Raw genomic sequence first — 13,162 nt, 5'->3', positions numbered from 1 at the left:
ATTTGACGCCAATGTGAAACATAATTTTTTCAATCTTGATCCCGATGAAAATATGATTTCTTAATATTTGAACGTATAGGCATTCCGCGCGTTTTGTGCCCCCTCAAGTTCTTCTTTAAAGTATTTTTAATCATGAGTTTAATCATGGAGAAGGATATGGAGATAACGAACAGTATTCAATCTCAAAGTCGATAAAACGATACAAAATATATGTGGGACATCAGAGGTGGGATCAGGTGCCATGGAGGAGAGAGCATCCCCTGCCGACCGGTCACACCCGCCGTGTACTTCTTGTCATGATCAGGAAATAACGGAAAAATCCGTCATCAATTCACTGTATGAATAATGTGCTAACATTTAGTATGAAAAACGTCAGTCGTTTTTTAACTCTATGATAAATTGTATTTGCTGACAAGGTCATTGTATTGACCATAGAAATTATGAAATGAAGACTTTAAACGTGACGGCTGATATTCTTGTTTCATCAACTTGTTTGTCAATAATTTATCTCGGTTTAGAAATTGTTCATACGAACAGCAAATTCTTGCGTATCGAATCAACTGAGATAAATACACTCCATATGTAGGTGATGAAGGTATATTGATGCATAAGTAAATAAGGGAAATTGACGATAGAGAAGTTAAAGTAATCACGTTTATCATATAGCTTGGTCGTTAGATTACCAGTAACGTCTTTGTCGAGTAAAATATCCTATTGCAAGTATGAAACAGAAGTGTCGGACTCTGTGGTATCTTTTATCTCTAGCTCATCAGGATATATCGTATCAACGTAAGAATGGAAATTACCATTGTTAATTAACAATACGTCGTCGATATATCTTAATGTCGAGTTGGAGGCCATAGCAACTGTTTCCTTCTTTTGCTTCTAAGACTTTGCACAAATTCTGCTACATATGAATATAAAAATAGGTCTGCTAATAATAGAGCGCAATTGGTACCCATAGGAATTCCAATAGATTGTAGGAAAACCTGGTATCCAAAAAGCACATAGATATTGTCGAATAGAAACTCAAGCGCCCTTTTGATGTCAACTTCAGAGTACTTGTGTGTGCAATCAGCATGGCATTGCGTTTTAACAAAGTAATTTTGCGAATGACCAATAACTAGTAAGTAAATTTACGAGTCCAATTTTTATCAAAAAAGGCAGCTGTCAATGATGTCAAAAAGCCTGGGTTTAAATTTTTCGTGGGGAATGGTTGTCATATGAACAATAATAATGTTGTGCTTGTCTCCAAACAATCAGCCAGAACTGCTGCTGGACTCTTTGTTTTGAGATTGTCGTTCTCTGCTGGACTCTTTGTGTTGAGATTGTTGTTATCGAGGCGCTGGACTCTTTGTGTTGAGATTGTCGTTATCTGTTGGACTCTTTGTGTTGAGATTGTCGTTATCCGTTGCCTGTTGGACTCTTTGTTTTGAGATTGTCTTTATCTGCTGGTCTCTTTGTGTTGTGATTGTCATTATCTGCTGGACTCTTTGTGTTGAGATTGTCGTTATCTGTTGGACTTTTGTGTTGTGATTGTCATTATCTGCTGGACTCTTTGTGTTGTGATTGTCATTATCTGCTGGACTCTTTGTGTTGAGATTGTCGTTATCTGTTGGACTTTTGTGTTGTGATTGTCATTATCTGCTGGACTCTTTGTGTTGTGATTGTCATTATCTGCTGGACTCTTTGTGTTGTGATTGTCATTATCTGTTGGACTCTTTGTGTTGAGATTGTCGTTATCGGCTGGACTCTTTGTGTTAAGGTAATGTCGTTATCTGTTGGACTCTTTGTGTTGAGATTGTCGTTATCTGCTGGACTCTTTATGTTAAGGTAATGTCGTTATCTGCTGGACTCTTTGTGTTGTGATTGTCATTATCTGCTGGACTCTTTGTGTTGTGATTGTCATTATCTGTTGGACTCTTTGTGTTGAGATTGTCGTTATCTGTTGGACTCTTTGTGTTGAGATTGTCGTTATTTGTTGGACTCTTTGTGTTTAGGTAATGTCGTTATCTGTTGGACTCTTTGTGTTGAGATTGCCGTTATCTGTTGGACTCTTTGTGTTGAGATTGTCGTTATCTGTTGGACTTTTGTGTTGTGATTGTCATTATCTGCTGGACTCTTTGTGTTGTGATTGTCATTATCTGTTGGACTCTTTGTGTTGAGATTGTCGTTATTTGTTGGACTCTTTGTGTTGAGATAATGTCGTTATCTGCTGGACACTTTGTGTTGAGATTGTCGTTATCTACTGGACTCTTTGTGTTGAGATTGTCGTTATCTGTTGGACTCTTTGTGTTGAGATTGTCGTTATCTGTTGGACTCTTTCAGTTGAGATAATGTCGTTATCTGCTGGACACTTTGTGTTGATGTTGTCGTTATCTGTTGGACTCTTTGTGTTGAGATTGTCGTAATCTGTTGGACTCTTTGTGTTGAGATTGTCGTTATCTGCTGCACTCTTTGTGTTGAGATTGTCGTTATCTGTTGGACTCTTTGTGTTGAGATTGTCGTTATCTGTTGGACTCTTTGTGTTGATGTTGTCGTTATCTGTTGGACTCTTTGTGTTGAGATTGTCGTTATCTGTTGGACTCCTTGTGTTGTGATTGTCGTTATCTGCTGGACTCTTTGTGTTGATGTTGTCGTTATCTGTTGGACTCTTTGTGTTGAGATTGTCGTTATCTGTTGGACTCTTTGTGTTGAGATTGTCGTTATCTGTTGGACTCCTTGTGTTGTGATTGTCGTTATCTGCTGGACTCTTTGTGTTGATGTTGTCGTTATCTGTTGGACTCTTTGTGTTGAGATTGTCGTTATCTGTTGGACTCTTTGTGTTGATGTTGTCGTTATCTGTTTGGCTCTTTGTGTTAAAGGTACTTAGACACAGATTTGAAGTTCATATTTTCTCTATTTTTCTCTATAATATTACGACTTATATATTTCAAAAGCATTGCACACAAAAATTAATTAGAAATCTTATTTCATTTAACAGTTATTAAAACTTAAAATTTTTTGGCGTGTTTGATTGACACATTCTTGCACTTTCACAAAATTTTAACTTTATTCTTAATCCTTAGGAAAAGTGGCAATCTTGTTGTGTACTATTGAGAAATATTAAAACTTAAATCCAGAAAAATAATTTTATTCAGAGTAGAAATGTTAGAAAGCAAAACTCCTTTACAAGTATCGTCATTCCGAACTAAGAGTTGCGTACATAGTTTAGCAAATTGAGCAAACTCGATCGTGTTATGTACACAGTTTTTGTAAACAGGGCAAGAGCTTTGTTGTTGTTTTGTATTTACGATTCACCGGGTGCGTTGAATCGCCAAAGTCTGTTCACTACAACCGCACGGACTGACAATAAATCGTGTGTTTGCTTTGCTTTCGAACATGTCTACTCTGAATTTTTTGGATTATAGTATTAACATTTTTCATTAATACACAACAAGATTGCCACTTTTCCTAAGGATTAAGAATAAAGTTAAAATTTGTGAAAGCGCAAGGATGTCAATCAAACCCGCCAGAAAATTTAAAGTTTTAATAATTGTTAAATGAAATAAGATTTTTAATTAATTTTTGTGTGAAATGCTTTTTTAAAATATATAAGTCGTAATATTATAGAGAAAAATAGAGAAATTATGAACTTCAAATCTGTGTCTAAGTACCTTTAAATTAAATAAGCAGTAACTTATATTTAATTCTAGTTAAACTGTCTGTGTGAATAGAGCAGGGTATGTTTGATCCTGTCTCAATGCTCATTAGAATCGTTTTTAGGACATATGAGTAAACTCAGGTGACCTATTGCTATCCGTTTTCGTCCGTCGTCGTCCGTCGTGTGTTAACATTTGAACATTTTCAGCTTCTTCTCTACAACCACTGAACCAATTTCAACCAAATTTGGCACAAAGCATCTATGGGTGAAGGGGAACAAAAATTGTGAATTTTATGATTCCTGCCCCCCTTGGGCCTGAGGGGTGGGGCCAAAACCACTAAAATTAATGCAATCTTTAAAAAATCTTCTTCTTTACTCCTGGACATCAAGCAGTCAAACTATTTGCATCTTTGTAATCAGCATTGAGTCCTCTACTAAAACTGTGAAATTCATGACCCTGGGGTCAGGGGTTCTAGTGCTAGGGCGGGGCTAAATAAGTATATAGTGAAAATGCATTATTTCTTTGAAAATCTTCTTCTCTGTTCCTGGGTATAAAATAAACCAACTAAGTAGATAATTACATGTATGATGAGCAAGAGTGCCTCTTCCAAAATTGTGAATTTTATGGCCCGAGGGTCAGGGGATGTGGTGTTAGGATGGGACTCTATTGATTATATATTGTGAAAATACATGATTTCTTTGAAAATCTTCTCTGTCCCTTTGTATTAAATAAACTTACTAAGTGCATAGTTATAATGAGCAAGAGTTGGGGGGAGGGCTCTATTGATTATATAGTGGAAATACATGAATTCTTTGAAAATCTTCTTCTCTGCTCCTAGGTTTCAAATAAACTAACTAAGTGCACAGTTATGATGAACAAGAGTGCCTGAACCAAAATTGTGATTTGTATGGCCCCAGGGTCAAGGGTTTTGGTGTGTGTGTGGGGGGGGGGGGGGGCTCTATTGATTATATAGTGAAAATGCATGGATTCTTAGAAAATCTTCTTCTCTGCTCCTAGGTATTAAATAAACTAACTAAGTGCATAGTTATGATGAAAAAGAGTGCCTGAACCAAAATTGTGAATTTTATGGCCCCAGGGTCAAGGGTTCTTGTGTTGGGGGGGCTCTATTGATTATATAGTGAACATCTATGAATTCTTTGAGAATCTTCTCTGCTCCTAGGTATTAAATAAACTAACTAAGTACATATTTATGCTGAGCAAAAATGCCCTTTCCAAAATTATGAATTTTATGGCCACAGGGTCAGGGCTCTGGCGTTAGGGCGGGGCTCTATTGATAATATAGTGAAAATACATTAAATCTTTGAAAATTTTCTTTTCTGTCTCTGGGTACGAAGCAGATGAACTACCTAAAAAGTTATGATGAGCAAGGGCCCTAATCTTGCAGAATTGTGAATTCAAAGCCCCAGGGTCATGAGTGGGAGGGGGGGGGCTCCTCTTATAAACTGAAAATGAATTAATTGTTTGAAACCTGCTCCTTTATATTTATAAAACATGTATTTATTTTTTGATAGGCAATTTTAAGGGTACCTTTTTAAAATTTGTGCAATGTTTGGACCTAGGGTCAGGGGTTTACGTCACAGTGTAAGGGGCACTACTGATTTATATTGCTGAATATTACTGATTAGTTGGAATGCAATATTGTTCCCCTACCCTGCGTATGGGTATTCAGTAACCAAGCTAAGCAACTGATAAGTGTTTTGTTATGATGATGAATGGTGCCTCTTTCAAAATTGTGAATGCCATATAGCATCTGGCTTAAAACATGAATCAAATTCAATCACTGGAAAGTTGTTGCATAATGCTCAGGTGACCTATAAGGCCCGTGGGCCTCTTGTTAGGTATAATGATTAGATGATTAGGAGTGAAAAAAAGGAAATTTGAAGATTGGATTAATTTTTATTCGTACATCTCAACCCTCAGGACTGGATGGGGACTATGAAATTCACAATGTACACGCAGAGCCTCGTACTAGACCACAGCTTATGTTCCCTCGGTGGAATTTTAATAACAATCGTAGTTATGAATGATTCCAAATCATTATATCTCAATTACATCTCACCGTGAATGTTGAACTAAATATTGATACAAACACTATGTGATATTAATTATTTGCTTTAGTTCAATCACCCATACTTCTAGTAACATTGGAATCAGAGCAAATTGGAAGGAGGAGAGAAAAAAATTCCAAATTATCATTTTTTTAACTTGAAAATCCTATTTCGTGAGGGAGGGGGGATACGTTTTCCTAAAACACTATTTGTACCACTAACCCATACGCAACTACACTGAAACGTGCCTGTTGAGAGATGTGGGGGGAGGCTAAACCTACGCCCACATCTTCAATGCCTATAAATAGACTACATGTATTATGTCCATCCCCTGGTAATCCCCCGCCCCTGCCTCCGACGCCTATGGGTAATGGAGACAGAACTATAGAAAAATGACTTAGTCAGACTCCTCCGACGCCTATGGGTAATGGAGACAGAACTATAGAAAAATGACTTAGTCAGACTCCTCCGACGCCTATGGGTAATGGAGACAGAACTATAGAAAAATGACTTAGTCAGACTCCTCCGACGCCTATGGGTAATGGAGACAGAACTATAGAAAAATGACTTAGTCAGACTCCTCCGACGCCTATGGGTAATGGAGTCAGAACTATAGAAAAATGACTTAGTCAGACTCCTCCGACGCCTATGGGTAATGGAGACAGCACTATAGAAAAATGACTTAGTCAGACTAGGATTCGCAAAGGACTGTTCAAGAATTTAGAAAATGTTCATTTAGGATTTTAAAAATTATTTACAAAAAGGAAACGATTTCCTTTTAAAATCAAAATACATTCTTTGTTGCCCATTTTCCAGTCAGTAAAACAGAGGGCATTAATGTACGGAGATTCAGGAAATTAAGCAATAAAGATATAAATAAGATGTTGACAATTCAGGAGTTAGGGTGGGGGGGCGCCAAAATTAGGCAAGTGGTCTGGGGCCGCCTTGAGGCCCCCAGTGGGTCCAGCTCCTGGATTCTAGAGATTTTGAAGGGTTAAAATGAGGTATACCAAAGCCCTGGTGGAAGGCCAGGGGGCGAAGCCCTCGGAAGCTCCTGGATTCTAGAGATTTTGAGGGGTGAAAATGAGGTCTACCTAATAGACATATTTGATTTACGCTAACTTTGACAATTATAGGGGGAGCGCGCACCGGGTGCGCCCTCCCTTAAATCCGCCACTGCAATTCATGGAATGAAAAATGCATGTTTTGAGGGTTTTTTAGTCGCAATTTTGAATAATTATATATTAAATATTTATGAAGTCATTCGTTTGTAAAACTTACAAAAAATAAACTGATCTGTAAATACTAGGTACACTTATCTAGTTCATATTATAATAAACTTATACGTATTTCTTCTACAAAATTTAAAGAGAAATTAATTCAAAGAATTTCAAGGACACAGAGCTGGAGATAAAAATAGATAGATATAATTATAGTAATTCCCAGATAGCATGACTCCGTTGGGCCAACGTTGGTTTTTGGTTGTATGGTTGGTGGAGTGTTGGCGTTGGGGAACAGATGTAGGCCCAACGTTGGTCCAACGTTCATTTACGTTGGCATGAAAGCAACACCAACGGTGTTGGACATGTGATATTGGCCCAACGTTGGTCAAACGTTCATTTACGTTGGGATGAAAGCTAAACCAAGGGTGTTGGGCATGTGATATTGGCCCAACGTTGGTCAAACGTTCATTTACGTTGGCATGAAAGCTAAACCAACGGTGTTGGGCATGTGATGTTGGCCCAATATTGGCTCATTGTAGTTACATGTTGACAAGAAACATAGCGATTTGGTGTTGGACATTAAGATGTTGGCCCAACATATGTCCAACCGAGTAAATGTTGACATGGATTAAGACCATTGTGTGTTGAATATGAAATGTTGGCCCAACATAGATCTAACTGAGTACACGTTAGTGGCAAATCATTGCCACTTATTGTTGGTTATTCAATGTTGGCCCAACGTACGTTGGTCCAGTTTAATAAATGTTGACAATATAATGATGCATTGCTCTGTGTTGGGCGAGCTTGACTGAACTGGAGTTGGTCCAATAGTAGGAATACTGGGATTACTAGTACATGTACAGGTAGCCTGTAATGTTTGAGATGAAATGCTGTATGTTGTTTAATGTTGCAAAAAGTTTTCATCAATTTAGATTTATCTATTGTAAATCGATGGTAATGTAATTTAAGCAACTCATTATAAACATGTGATCTATATTATATATTGAATGGAAATTATTAGACAATCCTTATAAGTCTGTGATAGTAATTTTACATCTTGGTAGATTCTATATTTAGCATCATTGAATCAAATTTAAAGTGCTGTGTTTTGCAATTTTTGGGCTCCAAAATATATAGGTCACTGGTGAAATTCACTGGCTCGGCAGGTGACTCATAGGTCTCCAAGGAAACCGTCATCTTTTAACCGCGCACTTTAACAATTCAAAGCTTATGTGTCTGTTTAAGTGAAAGCAAGAATTTTAATCCTTTCAATGTAAGTATAGCTTTTGTTTTTGTTATTGAAATCATTAATAATGTGAAATACACAACATTGTAATGGCCTGCATGTAGGCTTTCAAATTATTGGTACCAGGTAGCTGATTAAACAATTGTAATTGATTACGACCTTAACTTTTATAGGAATTGGCGGGCTTGAACAGAGCAGATATGTCCGTATCTGTAAGTGAACGCAAGAATATTAACCAATGAAATGTAAGTAACTATTTTGTATTTGTTATTAATAATTACTTATGTGAAATTCAATTTTAAGGATTCCTTTAAAAATATGTGTGATGCTGATGAACATTTGAAAATACTATTTTAATTGATGACAATCTTAACGTTTGCAGGAATTGCCGGGATGGAAAAACCCTATTCACTCTGAGACTATTGATGTGGCATTTCTGTATATGGAAGGGACTGATTTATATGTGTGGGAAACATGGATTCTAAGAACAGATAAACAACAGAAAAAGTGATAAGTGATGCAAATATGTCCTTTCAAAACTCTACAGTTAGAACTTGAAGACTTTTATATCAAAGTGATATTAAGTAGTGGACATAGTGATGTGGAGTGTACTTGAGAAACATTGAACTTTCTACCTCTTCTTTCTTTTAGTTACATTCCATGGAATACTTTAATGAAAGTGAAAGTGGCAAAGAATATATTGTGATACATTTTAGGAGGAAAAAAGTATTTGACCAAACACAGTTAAATTAATTTTATTGTATAAAATGGGAAATAAAAATTACAGAATTTAATTTATTTTGTAAGACATTTGTATTGAGGAATAATTGTGTCATTGATATTTCAAGAATCAGCTTTGTATCAACGTTGAACCAACGTAATAACTATATTTTGAACTGAGGTCCAATGTACGGCCAACGTTACAAAATATTTGGTTAGCATCGGTACGTTGGAATAGCGTTGTACCAACGTATATATTTCAACAAAATTTACCAATTTGAAAGCATTTTTAAAATTCATGATAATATTTTGAACTGAGGTCCAACATTGGGCCAACGTTAAAAAAATATTGCGTTGGCGTTGGTATGTTGGAATAACGTTGTTCCAACGTTGACAAATAAACAAACAGTATTGTACCAACATTGGCCCAACATGTTGGGCCAACGGCGCGCCAATGAGCAGTAAGACATTGGGCCAACGTAAAACTGCCAACATTGGCCCAACATAACCGACATTGTTTGGTCAACGTTGGGCCAATGTCCTAGCTCATGCTATCTGGGAAATCCCACCCCTTAATTTTAATCTGTTTGAAAGTAATCCTTTCTACACAGGCATAGGCATCTCAGGTATTTAAATCACAAGACCTAGTTACAGGTAAATGTTTAGAATGAAGACAAGGAAGTAAATTGTGTACGGGCTTATCGTAAGGTCATATTGGATTTAGAGGTAGGAAAAGATCATATTCAGAACATTTAACATGATATTGCAAGACATTTCCAGATGTCATTAATGATCTCAAGTCTAGTACATATACATGTATAATACATGAGATAAAATGCATGAGGATCACATTAGATCTTACTATGTAAATTGCTTTGACTGATATTCAATGTTAACATTTACTTTCACAATGTAAATTTTTTGTTCAAACGGATCTAGAAGAAAAGTTTACACGGCATTTTTAAACTACAAAAAAATTTTAACTGTTATTTCTAAAGGTCTTACAATTTCACTAACAAAACATAACTCTTATATTGTATTTATTTAAAATTGTGTCATATTCCTGAAGTCAGTGACCCATGCCTCTTTTTTACTTTATACAGGGTCATCTGATTTTCTTTTTAACGAAACCCCATTGATGGACCCCCTAGACAAAGCTCAAGTTCTCCTCCTCTGTGACCTGTGTCAAACAGCTGCATTACAGAGTCACTGTGAACTTTGTCAGATTAACTTGTGTAAGGCCTGCGTAGGGGAACATCTCTCTGATTCATCCATAAGACACAATGTTGTACCATACAAACACAGAACCGCTATTCCTAACGTTAACTACCCAAAATGTCCAAACCACACCCAGAAACATTGTGAACTCTACTGTGAGAAATGTGACATTCCTGTCTGTTCTACCTGCATCTCCTCTGGGAAACATCATGGGCATAAATTAACAGATGTCTTACAGAATCCCAGCTTTATGAAAGAAATTTTAAAGAAGGATTTGAAAGAACTAGAAAAAAGAATATGTCCTACATATGAAGAAATTGCATCAGATTTAAACTCTGAAAAACTTAATTTGGAAAAACATTATGAGAAACTGACAACAGCTGTCACCAAACAAGGAGAAGACTGGCACAGAGAAATTAACATCATTGTCAACAAACAGAAATCTGAAATTGATGAAATGAAATCTAAACACCTGGCAGCTCTAAATAAACAGGAACATGAAATCAAACAGATTACTTCTGATGTTAAACAGTGCATACTTTATCTAAAGAAATTACTGGATTCCAATGATGTCTCCCTAACCTCTGCATACAAATCCAGGAATGCAGAATTCAGAAGTTTACCTCCTAAAGTCAACGTTTCTTTACCAAGTTTTTCACCTCATCCAATCAACACAGAACAGCTCCATCAAATGTTTGGTTCTCTATCAGCATTATCCATTACAACAGATGAACATGGCTACACAATGAAGACACCAGAAGCTGTATCCTGTCCTCCAGTCAAACCACTGCTTGATGAACCAGAGATCATCACCACCATAGACACTGGGTATAAAGACTCATTAAGGAGTGTTACCTGTCTCAGTGATGAAGAATTCTGGACACGTGGAGGAGACAAAATCATGAAACTCTACAACCTCCAGGGCAAACTACTGAAGTCAATCCAAACCAAGTCTGGGAAGTGGCCACATGACATAGCAGTGACAATGAGCGGAGATCTAGTTTATACTGACTCTGATACAAGAACTGTAAATATAATGAAGAATGACCAGATACAGGAAGTGATCAGACTACAGGGGTGGATACCTTACAAGGTCTGTAGTACCTCCTCTGGTGACCTCCTGGTTACCATGGACAGTGATGATAGAAAACAATCAAAAGTTGTTCGTTACTCTGACTTCACAGAGAAACAAAACATTCAGTTTGATAGTGAAGGTAAACCTCTGTATTCATCTGGTTACACTAAATACATCAGTGAGAACAGGAACCTGGACATCTGTGTAGCTGACAATGGAGCCTGTGCAGTAGTGGTGGTTAATCAGGCAGGAAAACTCCGATTTAGATACACTGGTAATCCCTCTACTACCAAGTCCAAGGGATCATTCTCTCCATACAGCATCGCAACAGACAGCCAGAGTCAGATCCTGACAGCAGACTATGATAACCACTGTATCCACATCCTAGATCAGGACGGACAGTTCCTCCGTGACATTGATAACTGTGGTCTACAGCTTCCATTTGGTTTATGTGTAGACACCAGAGACAACCTCTTTGTGGCTGAGTGGGGCAGGGGTAAAGTGAAGAAAATCAAATACATGTAAAACATTGTATTTTAAATAATGACTTATTTGTGAGAGACTTTTTTTCAAAATCATAAGAATATATAGTTTGCTTCAGGTTCACTTTCTCGTGTTCATATGTTTGTGTAAAATAATTTAAATAATAATATTATCAATATTAAAGGTATAAAATATAAATTATAATTCATAAACAATTTTGAAACGTCTGCTTAATAAAGACCCAACATTAGAAGAAACTTTCAATATCTCATGAAAATACTATTTCCTGTGGTTTCATCAACTTTTGTTGCCATTAAGGATTTTGTAAAAAAGACGTTTTCAAGGATAAACAATTTTGAGGACTAAATCATTGCCTATACAAATATATATTGTATTTCTCAATTCAAAGAACATTGAATTTCTTGGATCTGCTCAACAACAAATACCTCAAAAATTGGTGCTCAACAAATATTGATAAAACTACAGTATATTTGTGAGAATGAAGAAAGAAAAAATATTATCAGGGGCGTAGTATTGGGGGTGGCACGGGGGGGGGGGGGTGGGGGGTGGGGGGGGGGTGGGGTGGGGAGGGGTGGCCCCCCACTTTTTTTCCCAACCTAACTTGCACTATAGGAAATGTTAATTGAAAGCCTGGTTGGTCCCCCCACTTTTAGTAGTATAAGAATTGGTACTAAAAGTAGATGACACTGAGAGAGTTTATGTACCTACCTACCCCCCCCCCCCCTGCCCCCCACGAACTAGGATTTTCGACTGGGCAACTTTTACCTTTTTTTTTTTGCTTGTCAAATTTTTCAGGTAAGTAAAAAAAAAATTATCTGTCTGCCCCCCCCACTTTCAAAAACGATGCTACGCCACTGATTATTATGTACATTTTTATCAATTTGACCCTCTAGCTATCATGCACTGCACGCTGTGGAGTTCTGATTATACTGGACTAGAATAATATGCCCTTTGATAAGGATATGGAAATAACGAACAGTATTCAATCTCAACGTCCATTAAACAAATATACAAAATAAGAGCAGAGCAAACACGGACCTCCGAAACATCAGAGGTGGGATCAGGTGCCATGGAGGAGTGAGCATCCCCTGCTGACCGGTCACACCCGCCGTGTGCTCATTGTCATAATCAGGAAATAACGGAAAAAAATCCGTAGTCAATTCAGTGTATAAATAATGGACTAACAATTGGTATGAAAAACGTCAGTCAGCATTTCATTCAATGATAAATTGTATTTGCTGACAAGGTCATTGTATCGACCATAGAATTTACGAAATGATGACTTTAAACGAGACTGTTGATATTCTTGTTTCATCAACTTGCTTGTCAATAATTTACCTCGTTTAAGAAATTGTTCATACGTAGAGCATGCTCTTGCGTTTCGAATCAACTGAGATATAAATACTCCGTATGCAGGTGATGAAGGTATATTGATCTAAAAAAAAATCTAAATCCTATTAATC

At 37.0% G+C, this 13,162-nt stretch overlaps 1 protein-coding gene and 1 pseudogene across 1 annotated transcript; one reads left to right on the top strand and one right to left on the bottom strand.

The window, feature by feature from the left end:
- Nucleotides 1–13,162, bottom strand: part of LOC134250506 (nuclear pore complex protein Nup205-like) — a 110,318-nt pseudogene that overhangs the window by 14,775 nt on the left and 82,381 nt on the right.
- LOC134250526 (tripartite motif-containing protein 2-like) lies at nt 10,007–12,093 on the top strand. Its single transcript, XM_062732890.1, has one exon. The coding sequence runs from the start codon at nt 10,041–10,043 to the stop codon at nt 11,718–11,720; it is 1,680 nt and encodes a 559-aa protein (XP_062588874.1). The 5' UTR covers nt 10,007–10,040; the 3' UTR covers nt 11,721–12,093.

This window comes from Saccostrea cucullata, unplaced genomic scaffold, assembly GCF_032062105.1.
Source record: "Saccostrea cucullata isolate Sc308-1 unplaced genomic scaffold, CSIRO_AGI_Scuc_v1 ctg2257, whole genome shotgun sequence".
NCBI lineage: Eukaryota > Metazoa > Mollusca > Bivalvia > Ostreida > Ostreidae > Saccostrea > Saccostrea cuccullata.
This window is presented reverse-complemented; position numbering and strand designations above follow the sequence as displayed.